At 41.5% G+C, this 26,035-nt stretch overlaps 2 protein-coding genes across 3 annotated transcripts in view; one reads left to right on the top strand and one right to left on the bottom strand.

The window, feature by feature from the left end:
• HACL1 (2-hydroxyacyl-CoA lyase 1) overlaps positions 1 to 13,942 on the bottom strand; it is a 40,759-nt gene extending 26,817 nt beyond the window's left edge. Inside the window, exons 1-7 of one of the 2 annotated variants that reach the window (XM_066351839.1) lie at positions 13,751 to 13,942; positions 13,468 to 13,572; positions 7,088 to 7,128; positions 6,239 to 6,319; positions 5,128 to 5,200; positions 2,855 to 2,932; positions 1,629 to 1,723 (exon numbers count right to left, since the gene is read on the bottom strand). In XM_066351839.1, the coding sequence (XP_066207936.1) occupies positions 1,629 to 1,723; positions 2,855 to 2,932; positions 5,128 to 5,200; positions 6,239 to 6,319; positions 7,088 to 7,128; positions 13,468 to 13,572; positions 13,751 to 13,837 (560 nt within the window). In that variant the 5' untranslated portion in view covers positions 13,838 to 13,942. The remainder of the gene's footprint in view (positions 1 to 1,628; positions 1,724 to 2,854; positions 2,933 to 5,127; positions 5,201 to 6,238; positions 6,320 to 7,087; positions 7,129 to 13,467; positions 13,573 to 13,750) is intronic. The other variant, XM_066351840.1, reaches the window with a different exon arrangement.
• A 97-nt stretch (positions 13,943 to 14,039) lies between these two features.
• BTD (biotinidase) overlaps positions 14,040 to 26,035 on the top strand; it is a 46,158-nt gene continuing 34,162 nt past the window's right edge. Inside the window, 1 exon segment of the mRNA XM_066351843.1 lies at positions 14,040 to 14,129. The gene's annotated coding sequence lies outside the window, so the exon portion shown is untranslated.

Here is a 26,035-nt window from a genome sequence, read left to right as displayed (position 1 = left end):
AAAAGAAATACTGTATTAAAACTATAAAGTATTTCTAGACACCAAGTCCTCAGCATTTTATTTGATTTATGCTAATTAATAAACACCATACTGTTAAAAACTTTGGCATTATAGTACAAAAAAAAGGACATTCAACTCTTTACAGAATTTTTTAAACTATTTATTATTATTTTATAGAGAGGAGAGAGGAAGAGAAAGAGAGAAGAGAAAGAGGGGATAGAGGAAGAGAGAGAGAGGAAGAGAAAGAGAGAGAGAGAGAGAGAGGAAGGCAGACAGAAGGGGAGGAGCTGGAAGCATCAACTCCCATATGTGCCCTGACCAGGCAAGCCCAGGGTTTCAAACCAGCGACCTCAGCATTCCAGGTCGACAATTTACCCACTGCGCCACCACAGGTCAGGCTCTTTACAGAATTTTTAAAGAAGGCTTACAGAGTTAACTTACCCAAGACTCATCTCTCCCACCCCCTGCCCAAAAATACTATTTTGAGTATCATTTTCAGGTATTACACAGAATAGATGTCCTTTTGGTATGACTCTCCCAAATAGAAACCACTCCTTGGTATACTGAGTGCACAGAAATGCCCACTTTCCTTCTGCAGTCACTAGAAAGCCACATGGCTCACAACAGCAAGAATGTGCCAAGTGCTGCACAGGGTGATACGTTAACCCAAGTATACATCCTTACCAGGGGTGACTCAGACACCAGGGAAAAGGTTTCTTACATTTACTGTTCCCTCAGGGTTCATTTAAGGAGTAAACATCTGGTGTTGGAATATTTTTAAGTCACTAAAACAAGACTAAAAATTTTTATGTTGTGTTCTTATAATTTTTCAACAGCCTTCTCATCATTTGGTTTATATTATGATGGGCACTGAAAGAATATTTTTAAATGAATTCAGGAAGCTCCAAGTATTCGATTAATTACACCTCCAAATAATTGCTAAATAACAGCGTTTTAATTAAGAGAAGTCCTCTGGCTAGAAGTCAGTTTAATTATTAACTCATCGAAAGTTAAAACAGCCTGACCGGGCGGTGGCGCAGTGGATAGAGCGTCGGACTGGGATGTGGAGGATCCAGGTTCAAAACCCCGAGGTCGCCAGCTTGAGCGCGGGCTCATCTGGTTTGAGCAAAAGCTCACCAGCTTGGACACAAGGTCGCTGGCTCCAGCAAGGGGTTACTCGGTCTGCTGAAGGCCCACGGTCAGGGCACATATGAGAGGGCAGTCAATGAACAACTAAGGTGTCCCAACGAAAAAAAACTGATGATTGATGCTTCTCATCTCTCTCATGAATTAATGGTGAGCTTTTGCTCAAACCAGATGAGCCCATGCTCAAGCTGGCAACCTCGGGGTTTCGAACCTGGGTCCTCCGCATCCCAGTCTGATGCTCTATCCACTGCGCCACCGCCCGGTCAGGCTGTTTTAACTTTTGATGACTTAATAATTAAACTGACTTCTAGTCAAGTACTTGGCCTTGGGCAAGTAGTTGACTTTCCTAGGTCTTTTCAACTTAAAAAAAAAAAAAAGTTAAAACAAATGAAGACTAACTTATAAACTGCTAGGTAAATTTTTTTAAAGGTAAGCGCTATAATAACACAATTAAGAAAAAATATGACATTACTATTACTCACTTAATAGAATTCACATTCACCTGGAAGTTCACAAAATCTGCAGGTATGTCAACATAGCAAGCACCTGGACGACCATAAATACTGCTTCTCACTGCCTAAATTTATGACAAATAGAAAAAAATGTTGTAAAAATCTCAACCCTTATTATTATATTCCACTCAAGGATCATTTAAAATTGTAAAAGGAACAGTTTTAACTTTTTTGGACACCCCTAGCTGGAGATGTAAAAAATATTAATTAAATTTGAAGTACCCTCTATTAATTCTAGATACAGCTGACCCTTAAACAATGTGGGGGTTGGGGCATTGATCCCACATGCAATAAAAAAAGTATAAGTTTTTACTCTCCCCAAACTTAACTACTAAATAGCCTACTGTTGACCTTATCAGTAACATAAACAGTCAACTGACATATATTTTATATGGTACATGTATTATATATTGAATTCTTCAATAAAGCTAGAAAAAAATGTTATTAGGACAATTATAAGGAAAAGAAAATGCATTTACAGGAAGGACTATATGTATTTATTGAAAAAACCCACATACAACTGGACCTGCACAGTTCAAACCCATGTTGTTCAAGGGTCAGCTGTATTTTAAAAGAGGTTTTTGTTTAAAAGGAGAGGGATAAGTAAATACTCACTTACAGCTTTACAATTACACTTTTGTCTTAGAAATTATTCACTAGGTTCTGCCGGCCAAGTCTTCATCACATGCACTTTCACCTGCTTCCCAACCCTAATGACTTGGCAGTTTTCAGAAACTGTGATGTTGTAACATGTGTCAGATGATTTCTATAACACATGGTTTTGAAAAAGCTCAAATGTAACTTCAAATATAAATTTAGTTGTTTAATTAAAATTATAATATGCTGTTTAATCAACTAAGACATGGTCTTATATGCATTAGTAGTAATTTTCAAAAATAATCTTTTGCAAAGCATAAGGAAAGGGCACCCAGGATTCCATTATAGCTTACTTTTTACTTTTCCATAATTAAAAAATATTTAAAAACTAGGTTATAGAAGAAACTTTTCATTTTCAAAAATGACTTATTTTATCTGTAAATATAATGGCAGTAAACATTAAAATGTATACAGTATTGTTTTTAGCAGTATTGTTTTTAACAATCTGAATATGTTCCAAATTGTTATTCATTCAATTGAGAAAAATGACAACTGAGAAAAACCAGTTGATTTGGAGGGTTTGTAATTAAATATTGTACCTTTTCAATTATAGATGGAATAGCTTCTATGCTGCTTGGCCGGACAGAGAACTTGCTATATAATCTACAAGCTTCAACCTATAGGCCAAAAGAAAATCACTTAAAATTCAGTTCGCAGATCATATTACTCTTCTGAAGACAGACAAAATGTTAAGTGAGTACTTTCAATTACTTTCAGAGGCAAGATGAAGACAATGTATTACCTGGACTGTTTCTTAAAACTTTATGCAAAGTTCAATCAAATCTCTGCCATAGCCTGACCAGGCAGTAGCTCAGTGGATAGAGCATCGGACTGGGATGCGGAGGACCCAGGTTCAAAACTCCGAGGTCGCAAGCTTGAGTGCCAGCTCATCTGGTCTAAGCAAGGCTCACCAGCTTGAGCCCAAGGCCGCTGGCTTGAGCAAGGGTTCACTTGCTCTGTTGTAGCCCCCCAGGGTCAAGGCACATATGAGAGAGCAATCAATGAACAACGAAGGTGCCAAAGCAAAGAGTTCATGCTTCTCATCTCTCTCCCTGTCTGTTTGTCCCTATCTGTCCCTCTCTCTGTCATACACACACACCCCCTCAAAAAAATCTCTGCCACAGTGTGATTCAGGAAGCAGTTTCATTTCTCAAATTGGCAGTAATGAAAAAGTTAGATAATACACTGCATTTACCACAACAAAGGAAAACAGGCACTCTCTTAAACTGCTGGTGAGAGTCTAAATGGGAAGGGAAGCTGAAAATATCTTATAAAAATTTAAATAAGTATATCCTTGGATCCAGAAATTCCACAGCCAGGAATACACATCTTCACCTGTTACATCTTGTTACAATAATAATATAGCTATTACATTTCTGCCAATCCTGTTATATATTTTGATGACATGCTGTTTGAATCATGTAAGATCAGTAGTGTTAATTTTTTACTGTTTAATGTACTTTGAAGCATGATATAGAAACTGTTTCTCTTGATACTTTTTGGTATGAAATCTATGGAATAATTGGTAATCTTTTTCCCATAAGCATGATAGAATTAAAATTAATCCCCAACTTTCAGTCTGTTCATAAACATGCTTTTTAGTTTTAAGTATTTCTACAAGAAATAGATATGTATTTATATCCTTCTCTTCAAACTTTTGATTTCATCTAATAAACTTCTATTATTTTCTTTTTTGGGAAAAATATTTATAATAAATATTATCCTCTGCTTTTTTCCATCTATAAAGTTTTTGTAGTAACTTTATATTTCCTTTTAAATAACTTATCTGTTCCACTTATTTTTCTTCTTTTTAGACTTTATTTATTCATTTTTTAGAGAGGAGGAGGGTGATGGGGGGAGGAGCAGGAAGCATCAACTCCCATATGTGCCTTGACCAGGCAAGCCCAGGGTTTTGAACCAGCGACCTCAGCATTCCACGTTGACACATTATCCACTGCGCCACCACAGGTCAGGCTCTACTTATTTTTCAAATACATCTATCAACATCTTCTAAATAACTGTTGTTATTCTCTACTCTTAAGTTAGAAAACTTCAATTCCCTTTCAAGAGTATAAAAATATTAAATTTTCATTAACCTATATCAGTATCTAGTTTAAATTATATATAAAATTATATGTTTATATTTTGAAGTTCTCACAATGATTCCTGATTTAACAACATGCTTTGCCTAATGGTTTTAACTTTGCGCTGTAAATGCTCAAATATAGTCATATCTTAAGTGTTAATCATTAACTTTCACCTATTTGCTTTCTACAGCTATCCTTAAAACTGCAGCATTCATTGACAAATTGTTTCAAGTTTTTAAAAATCTCCAAATATTTTTCTTTAGCTTTCCAAAACAAAAATAAACTTGTCCAGAGTCCACTGGTAAGTCATTCTGAGAAGATTTTTCCTCTCAAATTTTTACTTCCTCAGAGTCTGAGGGGCATAGTCCAAAACCATTTTTATTGCTGCACTATCTTGACTCTTTGAACAACTTCTTTTTAAAGCTTAAAAGCCTGACAAAAAGTTTATTTCTTGGAAGATTTCTCCACAGCAGAGCCTAAGCTTTCTTAATATCTACACAGAAATTGTCTTATAGTTCAGGAATATCATCTTTAAATTACCTCAGGTAACTCTCTTTCATTTTAATTGTTTATTTTGAAGACAAGACTGTTTATTTTTTTCTCCACAAATCATTTTACATTTATTTATTTAAAAATTACAGTTGATATACAATGTTCTTCTCCATAAATCTTACAGTATGTAATTATGTTACTAAACTCGAGAGGAAGCTCTTAGACTTGGGTACCTGAGGAAACTCCTGGAAGGCTCCCATCGTTTCCTGACTTCTTTCAGAGGAACCACCAATCACAATCAAGGGCCTGAAATAATTCATTTTTTAAAAGAGAATTACAAATGAGATCAACTTGCAAAATACTCAGCATAAGTGGCCAAAGAATAATAAACAATCAATGAATGTTAAAGAGGGAATGAGAATTACATTTTTCCCTTAAAATTTTTAGATTTAAAGACTGAGAAAATAACCCAATGTGAGAGAATGCTTCCTCAATTTCAGAAACATCTGAAATTTATGGTAAATGCTCTCCCTCCATGCCCCTCTCCACCCCTTTTGATGCTGGTGCTAAAGCTCTAGGTTGGCAGAATGAGAAGAATTCCTTGGCAATAACATTCTTTTCCTTCAAGAAGAAAAAAACAACAACGATTAAATAGTTTATGAACTGATGAAAAGATAACTCCCTTTAACAGGATCTTATTGGCAAAGTAGCAGAGCTGGGGTTAAGGACAAGGTCAATAAATAAGTACTATAGACAGCTTATAAAACAAACTCAGTGAGTGGAGGAATTTTCAATTTTCTTACTAATTATCCAAAAAAAGGATGAAGAATTAAATATATTCCTGCATACTGATCTGGAATCTTTAAAAAAATAATTCTTCATTTGAAGAGAATTATACACACATTCACATACACATATAGATTTAGATATACAAGGGTGGGCAAAAAATAAAAAATATTTATTTATTTTTATTATTGGCAAAAATAAAAAATATTTATTTAAAAAAATTATTTTTTATTTTTGCCAATGTGACATTCTTTTGAGTTAATAAAGCTATTATAAAATGATAATCTGCATGTCTTTTACCATACGAACAACAAAAACCTACCTTTGCCCCTGTGTGTGTGTGTGTGTGTGTGTGTGTACACTCCAAAAATGTTAACAGGGTTTATCTCTAGGAAAAGGAATTATTGATAGTTTAGAATTTTTCTTCCTAATATTCTCCTTAATTTTTTTAAAGCTGTTCTCCCAAGTCTTCCCACCCCAGATCAGCAATTGCTCCACTAAGTAAAATCATGCACTGATATTTTTAAGAAAATGTTTTCAATAAAACAACCTAATTACCAACAGTTCATGTTTGCATTTGCCATGCCGCCCAAGGCATGCACGAGACCCGGGCCAGAAACAACAAGGCATACTCCCGGCCTAAAAGCAAAACAGAATTTATTTTATTAAAGGTAGGTCAGACCCTGGCCAACTAGCTCAGCTGATTCGAGTGTTGTCCCAATATGCCAAGGTTGAGGGTTTGAACCCTGGTTAGGTCACATACAAGAATCAACCAATGAATGCATAAATAAGTGAAACAACAAATTGATGTCTCCTTCTCTTCCCCGCCTTTCCTCTCTCTAAAATTAATAAATTAAAACAACAACAAAAGGTGGTCATATGCAATACTTGACTCATTTCACTTAGGGTGAAACATGGTCACCTTCTTGGCCTTCAAAGGAAGGACATATAGATCTTTTCTATAATTGGTAAAACAATTACTAAAATATTTTTGCATTAGAAAAAAAAAACAAGAGAAAGATATCAGTCTTTGTACTTCACTAACCTCTTCATATTTTGCTATTATATTTGGCTGAATTAAGCTGACTGTATACAGAAGCCAAGTTTTGACTGCTGAGTACATTTTTGTATGGAAAAAAAGAAGTGTTTTGAAATTTTTTCTTCACAAGCATAATGTCAATTAATCTTCGACAGAAAGTCATTCTGAAATGTAGTATTCTGTCCAAATTTTTAAAGTTGATTTGAATGCTTTAACCCTAGATGACTTTCTAAGCTTAAAATTCCAAAGAAAAGGTATCTTCATATAATTCAGTTTGTCATTTTACATTTATAAAGTATTCTATTAGGAACCTCTGTTTAAGATAGCATTTAAAAGAAAACTGAATTAAAATATAAACTTTAGTTTACCTGCCTGTCAGATATCCAACCGCAGAGGCAGCGTAACAAGCCTACAAAGAAAACACACTGGGACTTAAGTATATCGGGATCCTTACAGTACATACACGTATAATAATTTACTATTGAGACTAGAACTTAATTGTAAAGGAAGAATGGAAACATCTTCCATTTTAACAAGTATGTTCTAACTGTAAATTTTAAATAATGGTTTGGCCCTAGCCGGTTGGCTCAGCGGTAGAGCGTTGGCCTGGCGTGCGGAGGTCCCGGGTTCGATTCCCGGCCAGGGCACATAGGAGAGGCGCCCATTTGCTTCTCCACCCCCCCCTCCTTCCTCTCTGTCTCTCTCTTCCCCTCCCGCAGCCAAGGCTCCATTGGAGCAAAGATGGCCCGGGCGCTGGGGATGGCTCCTTGGCCTCTGCCCCAGGCACTAGAGTGGCTCTGGTCGCAACATGGCGACGCCCAGGATGGGCAGAGCATCGCCCCCTGGTGGGCAGAGCGTCGCCCCTGGTGGGCGTGCCGGATGGATCCTGGTCGGGCGCATGCGAGAGTCTGTCTGACTGTCTCTCCCCGTTTCCAGCTTCAGGAAAAAAAAAGAAAGAAAAATTTTAAATAATGGTTTAGATACTGAATCCAGTTTTTAGTTTTTCCAGGAATTTCTCTAGGATATAGTTTATTCATATCCTCCTACAAATGTGTAAATATCTTCAAGGTCAATAGGAATGTTTTTTTTTTATTCCTAATATTGGTAATTTGCGTTTTTTTTTATTTTTCATCAATCTTGCTAGGGTTTTATCAAATGGATTAATCTTGTCAAAGAAGCAACTTCTGGCTTCCTTGATTATTCTCTATTGTTCATTTGTTTCTTATTTCATTTATTTCTGCTCTTATGTTTAGTATCTTATTCCTTTAATTTGGGTTTAATTTGATTTTCTTTTTCTAGCTTCTGAAAATGTCAACTTAGAGCACTGGGTTTTTTTAAAAATCTTCTTTACTGATTCATTTGAAACCATTTTTTTTCTCTCTCTTTTTTTTTTTTTTGCGAGAGAGTGAGGAACAGACGGGCAGAAAGGGAGAGAGATGAGAAGCATCAATTCTTCCTTGCAGCACCTTAGTTGTTCATTGATTGCTTTCTCATATGGTTCCTTACTGGGGGGGCTCTAGTCGAGCCAGTGACCCCTTGTTCAAGCCAGCGACCTTGGGTTTTCAAGCCAGCAACCTGTCGGCTCAAGCCAGTGACCATGGAGTCATGTCTCTGATCCCACGCTCAAGCCAGCAACCCCGCGCTCAAGCTGGTGACCTCAGTATTTTGAACCTGGGTCCTCTGCATCTCAGGCTGACACTCTATCCACTGCCCCACCACCTGATCAGGTGAAACTATTTCTTCTAAGAACTGCTTTAGCTATCACGAGTTTGGTATTTTTTTTATTATTATTCAATTCAAAATGTTTTCTACTTTTTTTTTATTATTATTCATTTTAGAGAGGAGAGGGAGAGACAGAGAGAGAGAGAGAGGAGAGACAGAGAGAGAAGCTGGAAGCATCAACTCCCATATGTGCCTTGACCAGGAAAGCCCAGGGTTTCGAACCGGCGACCTCAGCATTTCCAGGTTGACGCTTTATCCACTGCGCCACCACAGGTCAGGCCATGTTTCCTACTTTTCATTGTGATTTCTTCAATACACTGATCCACAGTGATGTCTCCTTTTCCATTTCTGATATTAGTAATTTTTATTTTTTCTTTTATTCTTGATCTGTGTACCTGAAGTTTATTGATTTTATTAATCTTTTCTAATATTTACAAAGTATCAAATGAGTTATTTTCAAATGTTGGGGGATTTTCTAATTATTTTTCTGTTACAGAATAGTTTATTTTTAGATGGTTAGGTTACGTATGCTGTATGTTTTCAATCCTTAGAGATTTATTGAGATTTCCCTGATGGCCTGCATATGATTAGTTTTTACTTTTAAACGGTAGTTCAGCTCTTGATAGTAAGAAAGGAGGGTGCTAAACTAAATACAAGATAATCTGGGAAAATCCTTCTTCTTTGGGACATAATTTTTTCCAGTATTTCTTCTTTTTTGAAATAATAATAAATCGGGTATTATCTAGCCTCCATTCAACTTTATATGTGATATAATAAATGTAAATAAATCCACATTAAAAACATAAGTTAAAAATAAAAAATTAGCCTGACCAGGCGGTGGCGCAGTGGATAGAGTGTCAGGCTGGGATGCGGAAGACCCAGGTTTGAGACCCCGAGCTCGCCAGTTTGAGCGCGGGCTCATCTGGCTTGAGCAAAAAACAAAACAAAAAAAAAACAAAAAACTCACCAGCTTGGACCCAAGGTCGCTGGCTCGAGCAAGGGGTTATTCGGTCTGCTGAAGGCCCGCGGTCAAGGCACATATGAGAAAGCAATCAATGAACAACTAAGGTGTCGCAATGGGCAACGAAAAACTAATGATTGATGCTTCTCATCTCTCCGTCCCTGTTTATCCCTCACTCTGACTCTCTCTCTGTCTCTGTAAAAAAAAATAATAATAATAATAATAAAAAAGAACCTTTCTTTAAAAAAAAAAAAAAAAATTATAATGCATCATAATCTTAACTGGTACTACTAAGAGGCTGAAGTTGCACAAAGTCTCTGTACTTGTCTGTTGTTGCTATTCTCTATTGGCCCTTACCACTTCTCCCTTATGCACGTAAGGCCAAATTCACATAGGACAATAAGACAGCTCCTAAAAAAATCAATGCATAAAATATTCACTGCAATAGGAACATTTATTTGGACACTGAGGAGTTCTGCCCCCTTATTAAAGCAGGGTAAGAAATCTTGCGGCAGAATGCAAACTATAAAACAATATATAACAAAATTATATTCCTCTGATAATAAGTGTTAAAGGTGAAGAGAGACTGGTTTTATGATCATAAAAAAATAGTCTATTTCGGCCCTGGCGGGCTGGCTCAGTGGTAGAATGTCCGCCCGGCATGTGGAAGTCCCAGGTTTGATTCCCAGTCAGGGCACACAGGAGAAGTGCCCATCTGCTTCTCCACCCCTCCCCCTCTCCTTCTTCTCTGTCTCTCTCTTCCCCTCCTGCAGCCAAGGCTCCATTGGAGCAAAGTTAGCCGGGGCACTGAGGACAGCTTCATGGCCTCCGCCTCAGGCACTAGAATGGCTCTGGTTCCAACAGAGCAATGCCCCAGATGGGCAGAGCATCGACCCCTGGTGGGCATGCCGGCTGGATCCCGGTCAAGCACATGAGGGAGTCTGTCTGCCTGCCCTCCCGCTGCTCACTTCAGAAAAATAGGAAAAAAAGTCTATTTCTCTACCAAATTACCTCCACTCACAGGTAGAATAGTGTTTGTAGTAATTAAGAGAGTAGACACAGGAACCAAATTGTTTTTTATTCAAATCCCAGCTCCCCTAATTTCCACTGTGTCATTTTAGCAAGTTAACTCTGCACCCTGGCTTCCTCATCTATAAAATGAACATAATTCACAGCATTGGTGTGAGGACAAAATCAGTTAATACATGCAAAATAATCAGGATAATGACTGCACCCTGTAAGCTCTGGATAACAGGTATTCCTAACAGTCTGCCTACTTCCTGGAAAATTTCCTGACCAATATATGTTTTGATTATTCTAAGGATCTAATGAAAGACAAGTCACAACCAACTACACCTTTCTCTTTAGTACATCTATGCAATTGGACGCCAAGACCTTTTCTGCTTCTCGAATAACTTCTGAACCTGTACTGACATTCTCTAATCAAGTCTGCCTTTGACTGCCGCAGAATCAGGTCGCCCGAGGGGCATATGCACTGGGAATGTCCAACAGTCATCTTCAACTCATTATGTCCAAATATGAACTCATGACCTTTTCTCTCCAAATTGGCTCTTCAAATTCTCTGTACTCCTCATCTGAGTCAGTGGCACTATGAGCCACCTAGTCAGTCAAGCAAGCCCAAATCTAGGAATCATCTCCTAGCTGGTTAATGTCTACTCATCCTTCAAGGCAGCTTAGGCATCATCTTCTCCAGGAAAACTCTGAAGTCTTAGGCTGAACCTGGAACCTTTTTCGGGTCTTCCACAGCACCCTGGATCTCTCTCAGGCACAGTATTTACCACATTATAATAAAACTATTTGTTTGTGTGTCTCCATAGCTAGGTTCTAAGCCCCTCAAGGACAGGAACTGTTCTTCATCTCCAGCAAAGCATGTGGGACCTAAGGAGGCCCACAACTAAGCTTATGGGGACTGAACTAAAACTTCAAGCTGCCTTTCTGATCCATACTCTATGCTACCAGAATAATCTTTCTAAAGTACAAATCTAATCATGTTGCCCACCTATGTATAAAACCTTTACAGTCTCACCCAGTGCCTACTGAAAAAATTCCACGCTCCTTTTCCAGCGACAGACTCTCTACCGCCTCCCCTCACCTACATATCCAGTCTCACGGGTCATCATACCTTTCAGTGAACCTAATGCAACAGTATGAACAACCATTGCCTCTACAGGTGATCTTCTCTCTCCTACCCAAAGAGAACCAGTCACCCTTTATATGTTCTGTCCATTATACATACATCTATTCTCAGTTACAATACTAGATTTTTTTTTTTTTGGTGTGTCTTTCCCTTACCTTCCCAGACTGTGATCAACTTGAAGATCAAGACTAAACCTACCCTGGCCAGCTGGCTCAGTGGTAGATTGTTGGCTCTGCATGTGGATGTCCTGGGCCCTCAATTCGGTGAGGGCACACAGAAGAAGTGACCATCTGCTTCTCCACCCATTCTCCTCCCCTTCTCTGTCTCTCTCTCTCTCTCTCTTCCTCTCCCACAGCCATGGCTCGATTGGTTCAAGTGCATCAGTCTCCTGGCGCCAAGGATAGTTTGTGGAGTCTCCACCTCAGGTACTAAAAATAGCTCAGTTACGAGTATGGCCCCAGATGGGCAGAGCATCGACCCCAGACAGGGGATGCCAAGTGGATCCTGGTCTGGGTGCATGTGGGAGTCTATCTCTCTATCTCCCCTCTCACTTATAAAAGAACAGCAGAAAAATACTAAACCTCTTTGCTTCATCATATCTCCCACAGGTTATGCAACACAGAACTTGGTATATAGTACATACTCAATAAGTATCTGCTGTATGAAGAAACCAGATATCCCATCACTAGGAAAAACAGTAAAATATAAACCCCATTAATGGGCATTAGCTTCATCTTCCACACAGATAAACAGAATGTTGTTACAACTAAGAAAAGTAGAAGGTAGAAGCAACACAAACTCAAGACCTGTCAGTTTTAAGATTAAAAAGAAACAACAACCCACAATTCTCAAATCTATAAGGAATGCTATTCAATTAATAAAAATGTAGTAAGCATCCACATCATACAGAAGCCCTAACCAAGCCAGGCACCATGGGGACAACAAATGAACCACAATCCCTTCTCTCCAGGAACTCTTTTCTGACGGCAGAGGAAGGGCACCACTTACAGAGATCAAGGTAGCTGTCTGGGCAAGAGGGGGCAAGAGGGGGCAGGAGCCAGAAGTGGAGGGCAACGGCCAGAGTGGAAAGCAGGAACAGTGAGCTTTAAATCCACTGAGAGTATGTGACTGGCAGAAGTGGATTCTTGACCCTGAACACAGCATTTCTAAGAGAAGGGTGGGGTTAGGTTGACAGAGGAAGAACTGACACTGGGGTTGACAAAACGTTCTATCTTCCTTTCTCATGCTTCTACATAAGCCTCTAAGAAACATGGCAGCCTGATGTCGTGGGACAGGAACTGGACCGGGATTTAGAGGACACCTGAGTTCCAATCATGGCTGTACCACCTGTGATATGTCATCGTGCACCACCACCTCCTATATAACAGGAGACTTAGCTTTCCTCCATTCATAGCACAGGTACTCCCTGAGTACGTGTCATGTGCAGGAACCATGTAGGGGAAACATATGTGTCAAGAAGAAATGATATCACTGTGCTCCTGAAGCTCACAAACTATTAGGGAAGTCAGACCCGACAAATGATACACAGAAATAAACAGGTAGTTATGACAGTGAAGGACAGGAGACCCAGATTCAGCCTTGAACACTGTCCCAATTCTGACACTCTACACTTGGCAGAGCACAATCGTGTACAGTGTTAAGGGCATGGACTCCAGATCGAGAACACCTGGGTTTAAATCTTGACTCCTCCGCCTAACAGTTGTCACCGCAGGCAAGTTACTTAACCTCTCTGTGCCAACTACGATGAATAGTTCTTGCCTCATAAATTTGTTGTGATTGATGCGTGTAAAGTAGAATAGTAGTAAACACCGAGTGTCTGCGATGACTATGTGCCATTATTATTAATCACTAATAAAATGCGTTCAGCTCCCAGCATCCATACTTACCGCTTGCTCATTCCTCATCCCGACGTATCTGATGCCCACTTGCTGGGCGGCAATGGCAATTTCGGTCACTGGGATACCTACGATGCCAAACATGTACTTCACATCCTGGGGGGGGGGGGCAAGAACAGGGGGTTAAATGCCCCAGCCCCCGTCACATGGTCCCCTCCAGGGGGAGAAAGAAAACCTCCCGCCCTCCCACTCCCACCGCAATCCTCGTCCCCCACACACGTCCGCCCCCGCCGGGGTCAGGAGGAGCTTTTCCCTGCAGGCAGGTCCCTTGTACCTGCGTTTTCAGGGCCTGGGCGATGACTGTAGCCCCAGACACCTGCTCCTCGCCTTCGTCGTTGGATTCTAAGTTACTCGTCGACATCTCCCACCTACAAGTTCAACACACTCCCGCAGTCGTCAGCAGGATGACACCGAGTCGCTCCGCAAAAGGAACCCGGGAGACAAGTCCCCTGACTGACAGGAGGGCAACCAACAGCTTTAAATAGCGGAGAGGAAGGGGCGGGGCTAAAACCAATCCACGCTCCGGTGAGGTGCTTTGTAAATACGCGCTCTCTCCAATCAGAACCTTTCTTGCCCTTTTGTCTTCTCCTCCATTCGCGGGGTCAGAGTGCCAGGAGGCGGGGTAGCGGGACGCTGCGGCCTCCGTTGAGAAGGTAAGAAACCGAAACTCGGGAGGCTTCTTACCGAAGGTTACTAGCCCAGCCACTTCAGGCCCCTGTAGTCCAGGCGGGAGGACCGGAGAAGGCGCGGAGGGGGCGTGGCGCAGGCCTCTGGCCCCGCCCCTGCCCCGGGGTAGGTGGGGGCTCTCGGGCCTGCGGGCAGTTGCCGCAAGGGCTATTGGGACCTGGTCGCGCTGGGTTGCTCTTAGTGCTGGGCAAAGTGGTTCTTGGGTCGTGTTGTGCGGCTTTCGCGTCCTCTGTGTTCTAAGCTATTACACGTGTTTCGATACATGCTTTCATAACTTTGTGGTTTTGCAATCCGTGGAGAATAGTAACACAGTTAATTAAACCCGTAAGCGATGTGTCCCCTTTACCCCAGTATTACAATTGAGGACACCTGAGTCTCCGGCAGGCGATAAAGTAACTTGCCCAGAGTCATTGCTTCCAGACCATGCTTCAGACTCCCAACCTTGTACGCTATTCACGGTTCAGCCAGTAGGCCACAAGAGCTAATAAGCGCCTCTTGTAATCTAGTTACTTCTGACCATTTGTTTTCTCTACCTCTTGCAAATAACCCACATTACTCTCCATTCTTGTTTCAAAGGTAAATGTGGGTTTTCATAATTCTTAGATACATTGCCTATCTACAACCCAGCCCTGCAGCTGATAAACCTTTTTAAACATATTGTTGGATGAAAAAAGTTGCTTGCCATGTGCGATTTCTTAGGCTAGGGCCTCAGGGTCATTAGACCATTTGCTCAGTAACAATCTCCAATCACAAAGAGTGGAATTTGAAATATTTAAGGATTTGGAGTGTTTGACATCAAAACAACCAGTAATACAGGGAAGGTAAAGAGACAAGAAGAGTGGAGAGTGGGTCATGGGTAGTGAAATGAATGGAAAGCATTGGGAGTGAAGGGATTTCTAAACCAAGAGACTTTCACATGGTAGCCCTGGGCCCTTCCTAAAGAGAGACCCTTCCCCTCTGCATTTCAAGCCCTAACCCCCACCCCAAGCTGAGGACAGTGAAGTAGTTGCCTCCCTATAAATGGCAGTCTGATCTAAAGGTAGTCTATCTAACAAGGAGAATTCTTTGAAGTCTCAGCATTCATCTAAAAAATAAATGCAGATTTTGCATTCTACTCCAGAATGTATCCATATTTTAATATTAAATTATCTCTTTATTGAGGTAAAATAAGCATACAATTAAATGTTAGATGAGTTTGACAACATTTTAAAACTACTTACCTGTCAGGTAAAATGGCCATTTCAGAAAGAGGCAAAACCTTCTGTAGTTTTGAATAGTTCTTGGCACAGTATCTCCTGTCCTTGTTTGAAAAGTGTTAAAATCAAAAACAAGCCTGACCAGGCGGTGGCGCAGTGGATAGAGCGTCGGACTGGGATGCGGAGGATACAGGTTCGAGACCCCGAGGTCGCCAGCTTGAGCGCAGGCTCATCTGGTTTGAGCAAAGCTCACCAGCTTGGACCCAAGGTTGCTGGCTTGAGCAAGGAGTTACTCGGTCTGCTGAAAGCCCGTGGTCAAGGCACATATGAGAAAGCAATCAATGAACTAAGGTGTTGCAATGAAAAACTGATAATTGATGCTTCTCATCTCTCTCTGTTTCTGTCTGTCTGTCCCTATCTATCCCTCTCTCTGACTCTGTCTCTGTAAAAAAAAAAATTAAAAATAAATAAATAAATAAATAAAAAACAAGTGGAGCCTGACCTGTGGTGGTGCAGTGGATAAAGCGTCAACCTGGAACGCTGAGGTTGCCGGTTCAAAACCCAGGGCTTGCCTCGCCAAGTCACCTATGAGAGTTGATGCTTCCTGCTTCTCTCCCCCCCACCTTGCTCTTTGTCTAAAACTGAATAAATAAATAAGTCTGAAAAACAAATGGAGACCAGCCTTGAAAATTTTCTGAGCAGATAAAACCAGTTTAATCATTCAAACAAAGCTTAATTAAGCTTATTTTGCTAGACTAACCTCTGGAAATCATAAGCAAAATTTGAAGTTTCCTAAAGTTGATATGAAGTAACCACTGAAAATTATAATAGTATAACCAGTCACTGTGAATAGTCACTGCTTTCTCACTATGTAATCTGCTTTATAACATATCCCTGTGCTTTGGTTCAAGTGCTCCCAATTTGTAAACTATTTTTGGTGTGTTCGTAATGAAATTTACTAATTACTACTGGAGTGATTCCTTGGTTTTCTGTTAGTTCTGAACTTTTGACAGATGCATGGACCCCATTCCCTCTATCCTGCAGTATTGTTAATATCAGTATTTGTGTGACAGTTTCTATCCCCATTGCATCAAAATCACTCAGAAAGCTTTTTAAAAATATAGTTCCTTGGGCCCTACCCCACATCTTCTGAGTCAGAGTCTTAGGACAAGTTAAGTTAGGCACCTGCATTTTTGTAAAGGTGCTACCGTTTTTGATTTGCAGCCCAACTTGAGAACATTAGTTGTATACTCATGCTGGAGGCATGAAATAGTAAATGTATGATTGCCTGTTACCAAAGTAATACTATTGATTATTTGGACTGTTGATTAATTCAAGACTGCTTTGATACTGGCAGCACAGACTGTCAAGAATTGTAGTCAGTTCATGGGCCCTGTTGTCTACTTGTGTCAAAAGGATTATACACTCAGTATAAAGTATGGTGAAATCTGAACTGAGTCGAAATAAATCCCCTGATTTTAGATGAACTGGTTTTGCAAAAGGGTTCTGCCCCTTAGCAAAGGGAAAAATCGATGAGACTGTTCAAACATGCTTTGTCATCTTTACACCTTTCAGTTCAGGGTACAAAGTTCCACTGCTCACTTGGGTCTGACATTAACATTTTATTTATTAATTTGAGAGAGAGAAAGAAAGAGAGTTGGTGGGGGAGGAGAGGGAAGCTTCAACTCATAGTAGTTGTTTCTTGTATGTGCCTTGACAGAGCGAGCAGGATTTCAAACCAGGGATCTCAGCTTTCCAGGTCTACCATTTTATTCATGGTGCCACCACATGTCAGGTGGAAGCAACTCCTTTTAATCCAAATGTAATTACAACATTTCAGGATTCTTTTGTAATTTATCCATGTCCTTTGTTGCAGACTTTGTAAGGATTAACCACATTCTTTATTACTTTCACTGGTCATTTTATTTTGTTGGGTATTTTATTGGGATTTTATTTTCAGTTTTGTTTATTCTTTATTGGTGGAAAAGGTAAAGGAGAAAAAGGTTTAATTTTTTTTGTTGTTTTCTAAGAAAAGGGTAATAAAATGTTAACACGCTCTCCAAAGAGCAGAGCCAGTTATCAAAGAGTTTGTATACCAGTTATTCTATTTTTGGGTTCTGGAACTGAGATTAATACAGTTATTTAGTGACTTTCTCCCATCTGGGTGAAAGGAATATCCAAGCAACCAGGTAATTTAGTAAGAGTTGAAAATATTGTCCCTGTGTTAATGGCAGAGTTGGACCTCAGTCGTTGTAAAGCCAGAAGCCACGGCCAGGGCTGCCACTATCAAAGCAGCCCAGCCCATGCAGGTTCGCATTGGATTCGGACAGTCGGTAAAGAAACAGTGGAGCCAAAAACTGATGGGCCATAGTCTTTAATTCTAGGTTGCACCCGGCGGGCAAGTAAAAATACACACTGGGCTCCAAAACCCAGTCACATTCAGTGCTCACAAAGCTACTGACTTATCTGAGTTTCCTAGAATCAAAGGTTTCTAGCTCACCAGACTTATTCACCTCTGTTCCCCATCTCCTTCCTTTATCCCTGCATAAACTGCACACAAACTGGCATCTCACTCAGCACTCCACCATCTTGGCTGCTTCTCCTGGCCTCCTCCACGTGGCCTTTCTCTGCTCTCCTCTGCTCTCTCTTCTAATGATAATCTCAGGAACCAAGAGCGCAAACTCCCGTTCCGCCCCCACTTTATACTGTAGCTTCACAACCTCTAATCCAATATACAAAGTAGGGAAGTTTCTAATACAAAGTCACTTCTCTGAGGCATGATTGGATTGTACTACCCCACATCAAAATGGGGTGGGAAAGGCTTAATCCCAAAACCAAGCCCCAGGCTACAAGGATTCTCAACACACATTAATATCACCTGGGCAACGGCCTCTTCGTGGGCAGTGTCATATTTAACAAAGTGAGCATAATATACTCTATCTGCCCAACAGTCGTGAGTTCAGCTATTAAAGAATTCAGAGCCAAGAACTCTAACGCAAGCAGTTTATTTAGAAAGTCACAGAGGTAGAAGAATTGAGCCAGATGGGCTGTGTGGAGTCAGGAAACAAGTTACAGAGGCAAAAGAAGGGCCCTTGGAGTTTAGGAGAAAGAAAGCAAAAGTAAGTGCCTTGAGGGAAGAAAGGGCAAGAGAGAACCAGAGCTGGGTCCTTAGGGCTATCTGGAGGACTCAACGAGGGTGTCAATAGACTATTCATCAGCCTTCCAGCTGTGTCCTTTCAGGGTCTTGGTCTCTACTGATGGGTCATTAGTCATTGCACCTGGTCCTAATGTCAGCAATGGCATTGCTTCATTTAGTAGTGCTGCTTTTTGGGGGCTGCTGAAACACAGCTGAGGCCCTAGATATTATCCCTAGTTTGACCAAAGCTCTATCTCCCTGGTCAACAGACTCAAAGTTTTGGTCCTAAGAATATTTATTTATTTTTAATTTTTTTTTATTTTATTTTTATTTATTTATTCATTTTAGAAAGGAGAGAGAGAGGGAGAGAGAGAGACGGAGATAAAGAGAGAGAAGAGAGAGACAGAGAGAGAAGGGGAGGAGGAGCAGGAAGCATCAACTCCCATATGTGCCTTGACCAGGCAAGCCCAGGGTTTCGAACCGGCGACCTCAGCATTTCCAGGTCGACGCTTTATCCACTGCGCCACCACAGGTCAGGCAAGTCCTAAGAATATTTAACTATCAGAACCACATTGTCCTGAGGGTTTAATGCTGAAAGGAGCAGTTGTGCAAGGACTTGTGTGGCTGTCGTATGAGACTCTTCTCTGGCCCCTTGTTCCTCCTTTAAACGGGGTCTAAACTGCATGCCTAGTGACAAACTAGGGAGGAAGGGTCATCCTCGGGGTAAGGTACTATCCTCTACTCCAGGGGTCCCCAAACTTTTTACACAGGGGGCCAGGCCAGTTCACTGTCCCTCAGACCGTTGGAGGGCCGGACTATAAAAAAAACTATGAGGCCCTGGCCAGTTGGCTCAGCGGTAGATCGTCGGCCTGGCATGCGGGGGACCCGGGTTCGATTCCCTGCCAGGGCACATAGGAGAAGCGCCCATTTGCTTCTCCACCCTCCCCCCCTCCTTCCTCTCTCTCTCTTCCCCTCCCGCAGCCAAGGCTCCATTGGAGCAAAGATGGCCCGGGCGCTGGGGATGGCTCCTTGGCCTCTGCCCCAGGCACTAGAGTGGCTCTGGTCGCGGCAGAGCGATGCCCCGGAGGGGCAGAGCATCGCCCCCTGGTGGACGTGCCGGGTGGATCCCGGTCGGGCGCATGCGGGAGTCTGTCTGACTGTCTCTCCCAGTTTCCAGCTTCAGAAAAATACAAAAAAAAAAAAAACTATGAACAAATTCCTATGCACACTGCACATATCTTATTTTAAAGTAAAAAAAACAAAACGGGAACAAATACAATATTTAAAATAAAGAACAAGTAAATTTAAATCAACAAACTGACCAATATTTCAATGGGAACTATGCTCCTCTCACTGACCACCAATGAAAGAGGTGCCCTTCCAGAAGTGCGGCGGGGGCTGGATAAATGGCCTCAGGGGGCCGCATGTGGCCCGTGGGCTGTAGTTTGGGGACCCCTGCAGTCTACTCCTTGTCTTCCCAGTTTTGCCATTGCTGGGTACCCAGGCCTTGCCGCCCTGGTACCTCTAGTGCCTTCCAGGTCTGTTGTTCCTGCTCTGCTCATGCCTGTCAACTGTCTATCACCTAGTCCTATAGAAACTACATTCTCTGAAGATGTAAAACAGGGAGCTTCTACAGGTGGTAACTTCTTAGGCCACAAAATTATGATGGTACGTCTTAATTTCAGTAAACGAGGAAGGACACTAAAATTCCTCTTGCTTATTTAAAAGCATAATAGTAGCTAAACCTGTGAAAAAATAGTATCAAACATTTGTCAAAATGTGAAGTGTTTGGCTGTCAAATGAAGAAATAAAATAGAGGTTTTGTGATACATTATAGAATGGTTGAAATAAAAGAGAGAAAACTGAAATGAAGTATCCTAGATACAAATAAAAAGGAACAATAAGAAAACAGGACATCTATGGAGAACACTATTTTTAAAACCAATGTTGGAAATGGTACATCAGGAAATGTGCTGTATGAAATATATATATCAACATAAACAGAGCAGAAAATAGTATAATAAAATGGTTCTTTGAACAAAACAAGTTAAATTGACTTTGTTACCTTCTCATTAAATTTATGGACTGCAGAGTACTGGAGCTCAGAGACAGGCCTGAAGCAAAACCAGTGCAAAGCAACTTTCTTACCAAACCATCAGAGACATTTAACTCATTCCCAGTGAACAGGCGCTGGGAGTTCTTCCCAGTAACTGTTGAACCAAAAGCAAGCTGGCTTCCTGCCCTCGCCTGGGGCCTGCAAGCCCTTTCTGTTGCTCTGCAGTGACGCCACAAGACCCGGATCTGGAGTGGGGAGCGCTGTGGGGGCAGAGACAGACGAACATTGTTTCCCTGGTTTAGCTTTGTCTTCATCTATTGTGGGTTTTGTTTTGTTTTTTTGTTTTTTTTGTATTTTTTGTATTTTTCTGAAGCTGGAAACGGGGAGAGACAGTCAGACAGACTCCCGCATGCGCCCGACCGGGATCCACCCGGCACGCCCACCAGGGGCGATGCTCTGCCCACCAGGGGGCGATGCTCTGCCCCTCCGGGGCGTGACTCTGCTGCGACCAGAGCCACTCTAGCGCCTGGGGCAGAGGCCAAGGAGCCATCCCCAGCGCCCGGGCCATCTTTGCTCCAATGGAGCCTTGGCTGCGGGAGGGGAAGAGAGAGACAGAGAGGAAGGAGGGGGAGGGGGGTGGAGAAGCAAATGGACGCTTCTCCTGTGTGCCCTGGCCGGGAATCGAACCCGGGTCCCCCGCACGCCAGGCCGACGCTCTACCGCTGAGCCAACCGGCCAGGGCCTTGTTTTGTTTTTTGTAAGCAAATTTAGGATAGTTTGATATCAGCAATCATTAAATCACTGATGAGGTGGTTTACTCTGTGTCAACTGCACTAGGAACTGGTGACACCTGTGTGTCATGCTGTGAGGACATAAGAGATTTATCTCAATATGACAGAACTCCACATTTGGGGGTGGCAGCAGCGATCACCTATGAAACATGGTACCAGTACTTAAATGTTTCTGTTTTCTTTTGTTTTGCCATTAAGCTTTTTTATAGCCCCTTCCTATAGCTGAACGTTCCTTCTGCATCACAACCTTTAAGTTTCTCCTTGTAGTTTAGTTGTCATTTATTGTTTTATTCACTTTTTTTATATATATACTTAACATTTATGACATTTTTCAGACACTCGAATAGGAAAAGAGATGCATACACACCCATGTAACCCGGCCCCTACTTTAAGAACTACATCACAAATACAGTGGGCCTCCCTGGGCGTCCCTCCGCCTGCCGTCTCCTTCCCCATGACGCAGAAGTAACCTCCATCTTGAATCTGATGTTCATAATCCCCCCCCACTGTCCATTCTGTAGATGACTACAAAGACAGAAATAATGGCTGCCATTTTTGTAGTCAATTTACCAAAAGATCCATTGTCTAAGCACCATTTAGAGGTCAATTCATTCTTATCCTAGTGATACATAATATCATATATCAAATTTCTGTATACGTGTCTGGTCTGTGTCTGAACTCTGTTCCTTTCCTATCCCAACACCGATACTACGTACACCACCTTAATTTCTACATTTTTAAAATAAGTCTTTATGTTGGTAGGACAAGTCCTTCTAATTTGTTCTTTTGAAACCATCTTGTCTACTGTGATTAGTTTCCTATTGATGTAACAAATTAGCACAAATTTAATGGCTTAAAACAATATAAATTTATTCTCTTACTGTCAGTTCTACAGTTCAGAAGTCTGAAACAGGGCTCACTAGGATAATATCAAGGTGTTGACAGGACCGCATTGTTTTCTGGAGGTTTTAGGAAAGAGTTGGTCCTTGTTCCTTCCATTTTCTAGAGCAGGGGTCCCCAAACTACGGCTCGCGGGCCACATGCGGCTCCCTGAGGCCATTTATCCGGCCCTCGCAGCACTTCCGGAAGGGGCATCTCTTTCATTGGTGGTCAGTGAGAGGAGCATAGTTCCCATTGAAATACTGGTCAGTTTGTTGATTTAAATTTACTTGTTCTTTATTTTAAATATTGTATTTGTTCCCGTTTTGTTTTTTACTTTAAAATAAGATATGTGCAGTGTGCATGGGGATTTGTTCATAGTTTTCTTTATAGTCCGGCCCTCCAACGGTCTGAGGGACAGTGAACTGGCCCCCTGTGTAAAAAGTTTGGGGACCCCTATTCTAGAGGCTTCCCACATTCTTGGCTCCATCTTCAGAGTGAGCTACATCAGGCTAAGTCCTTCTCATGCTGCTGCCCCTCTGATTCTCCATTCTTTTGCTCCCCTTTCCCGCTCATAAGGACACTGGTGATTACAGTGGGCCTGCGGGATAATCTCCCCACCTCACGACTCATTAGCACCTTAATTCTCCTTTGCCTTATAACCTAACATACGCACAGGTTCTGGGTACTAGAATGACAACATCTTTGAAGGGCCACTATTTTGTCTTTTAGATCTATTCTTAGCCTTTTTTCTTTCATACATATTATAGAATCAGTTTATCAAATTTATGAAATATTCATTGGGATTTTGATTGTAATTACATTGAATTTATAGACTGATTTGGAAAGAACAATATCTTTGTATTATTAAGTCTGTGTTACCATAAGCATGATACATCTCTCCATTTATTTTATTCCTTAATGTCTTTCAATAAAAATATTTTATTATGTTTATTCCTAAGTACCTTACTTTTTTTTATTTTAAAATATTTTTTTTATTGATTTTTTGAGAGAGAAGGGGGAGGAACAGGAAGCATCAACTCCCATATGTGCCTTGACCAGGCAAGCCCAAGGTTTCGAACCGGCAACCTCAGTGTTCCAGGTCGACGCTTTATCCCACTGTGCCACCACAGGTCAGGCCAGTACCTTACTTTTGTATTTATTTTTTATTTTCTAGTTTGGGGAGGCAATGTATTAGAATGCAATCAATTTTCATATGTTGGTCTTAAGTCTGCCTGGCCTGTGGTGAAGTGTATTAGAATGTAATCAATTTTCATATGTTGGTCTTAAGTCTGCCTGGCCTGTGGTGGTGCAGCAGATAGAGTGTTGACCTGAAACACTGAGGTTGCTGGTTTGAAACCCATGTTTGCCTGGTGAAGGCACATAACGAGAAGCAACTACTACGAGTTGATGCTTCCAGCTTCTCCCCACCCCTCTCTCTAAAAACAAAAATCAATAAATAAAATCCTTTATAAAATAATTTAAAATCTAAAAAAGAAAGAAAACTGATTTTTTAAAAAATTTTTATTTTATTTATTATTTTTTTTACAGAGACCGAGAGAGTCAGAGAGAGGGATAGACAGGGACAGACAGACAGGAACGGAGAGATGAGAAGCATCAATCATGAGTTTTTCGTTGCGCCTTGCGACACCTTAGTTGTTCATTGATTGCTTTCTCATATATGCCTTGACCGTGGGCCTTCAGCAAACCGAGTAACCCCTTGCTTGAGCCAGCAACCTTGGGTCCAAGCTGGTGAGCTTTTGTTCAAACCAGATGAGCCCATGCTCAAGCTGGCAATCTCGAGGTCTCGAACCTGGGTCCTTCAGCATCCCAGTTCGATGCTCTATCCACTGCACCACCGCCTGGTCAGGCAGAAAACTGATTTTTAAAAGAGTGGTAGAGAGAATTTAGTATTCATATTGCCTTTTCTATGAGTTGTGCCACTAGATAACCAAATAGTAGATAAAATAATGTCTCTTTATAAAAGTATTCCAATTAATAACTAAAAATGAAATAAATTAGAAAACTATCACTTTACAACCCTGAATGAATAAAGGCAATATGCATCAATGTTTTGTACTAAGATCATGAAGAGTCAGGCATGTGCTTTATGATAGAAGAATGCACTACTACCCATAGTCTTACCAGAGGTATAGAACCTGAAATACCAACTAGCCTGACCAGGCGGTGGCACAGTGGATAGAGTGTCAGACTGGGATGCGGAGGACCCAGGTTCGAGACCCCGAAGTCGCCAGCTTGAGGACGGGCTCATCTGGTTTGAGCAAAGCTCACCAGCTTGGACCCAAGGTCACTGGCTTGAGCAAGGGTTTACTCGGTCTGCTGTAGCCCCACGGTCAAGGCACATATGAGAAAGCAATCAATGAACAACTAAGGTGTCACAATGAAAAACTGATGATTGATGCTTCTCATCTCTCTCCGTTCCTGTCTGTCTGTCCCTATCTGTCCCTCTTTCTGACTCTCTCTGTCTCTGCAAAGAAAAAAGAAAAAAAAGAAATACCAACTAAAGAGGAGAAGTTTGAACTTCACTATGCATGGGCAATCCGAAAATCCATTCTGTTGGAAAATCTATAGCTCAAATGACTGGGCTTCTTCAACAGAGTGATTTTCAGTAAATAAAAGGATAGAAAAGGAGCCTATAGGTTAAAAGAGATTTAAAGCAGCCTAACGGGTGGTGGTGCAGTAGATAGTGTGTCACCTGGGAATCGGGGAACCCAGTTTGAAACCCCAAGCTTGCTGGCTTGAGCGCCGGCTCACCAGCTTGAAAGTGGAGTCACTGGTTTGAGCAAGGGATCAAAGACATGACCCTATGGGTCGCTGGCTTGAGCCCAAAGGTCACTGGCTTGAGCAAGGAGTCACTGGCTCAGCTGCATCCCCCCCGTAAAGGCACATATGAGAAAGCAATCACTGAACAACTAAGGTGCTGCAACTATGAGTTGATATTTCTCATCTCACCCCCTACCCTTCTCTCAAGTTAAACAAAAAAGAGAAACTTAAAGTATATATCAGGCCCTGGCCAGTTGATTCAGTGGTAGAGCATCAGCCCGACATGTGGATGTCCTGGGTTTGATTGCTGATCAGGGCACACAGGAGAAGCGTCTATTTGCTTCTTCACCCTTCCCCCTCTCACTTCTCTCTCTCTCTTTCTCTTTTTTTTCCTCTCTCTTTCTCTCTCTGTGCCTGTTTCTTCCCCTCCTGCAGCCAGGCTTGATTGAAGTGAGTTGGCGTTGGGTGCCGATGATGGCTCCATGGCCTCTGCCTCAGGCGCTAAGAAGAGCTCAGTTGCTGAGCAACACCCCAGATGGGCAGAACATTGCCTTCTAGTGGGCTTGCCATGTGGATCCTGGTCAGGGTGCATGCAGGAGTCTGTCTCTGCCTTCCCTTCTCTCACTGAATTAAAGAAAAAGAGAGAGAGAGAGAGAGAGAGAGAGAAAAGGAAGGAAGGAAGGAAAGAAGGAAGGAAGGGAGGGAGGGAGGGAGGGAGGAAGGAAGGAAGGAAGGAAGGAAGGAAGGAAGGAAGGAAGGAAGGAAGGAAGGAAGGAAGGAAGGAAAGTGAGTATATCAATCTTTTTAAATTGTGGAGACTAAAATGCTTAGGGATGCACATGGGGTGACAAAGTTTTTTGTTTTGTTTTTTAGCAGAGAGAGGAAGGGGGAGAAAGAGAAGGAAAAAAAACCCCATCAATTTGTGGTTTCAATTATTTATGCATTCATTGATTGATTGTTATATGTGCCCTGTCCAGGGATCAAAGCCACAACCCGGTTACTTGGTCACATATGGGTAGAGTTGCCAAGT

The sequence above is a fragment of the Saccopteryx leptura genome, chromosome 10, assembly GCF_036850995.1.
Source record: "Saccopteryx leptura isolate mSacLep1 chromosome 10, mSacLep1_pri_phased_curated, whole genome shotgun sequence".
NCBI lineage: Eukaryota > Metazoa > Chordata > Mammalia > Chiroptera > Emballonuridae > Saccopteryx > Saccopteryx leptura.
The sequence above is the reverse complement of the archived record's forward strand: the minus strand, read 5'-3'. Positions and strand labels throughout refer to the sequence as shown.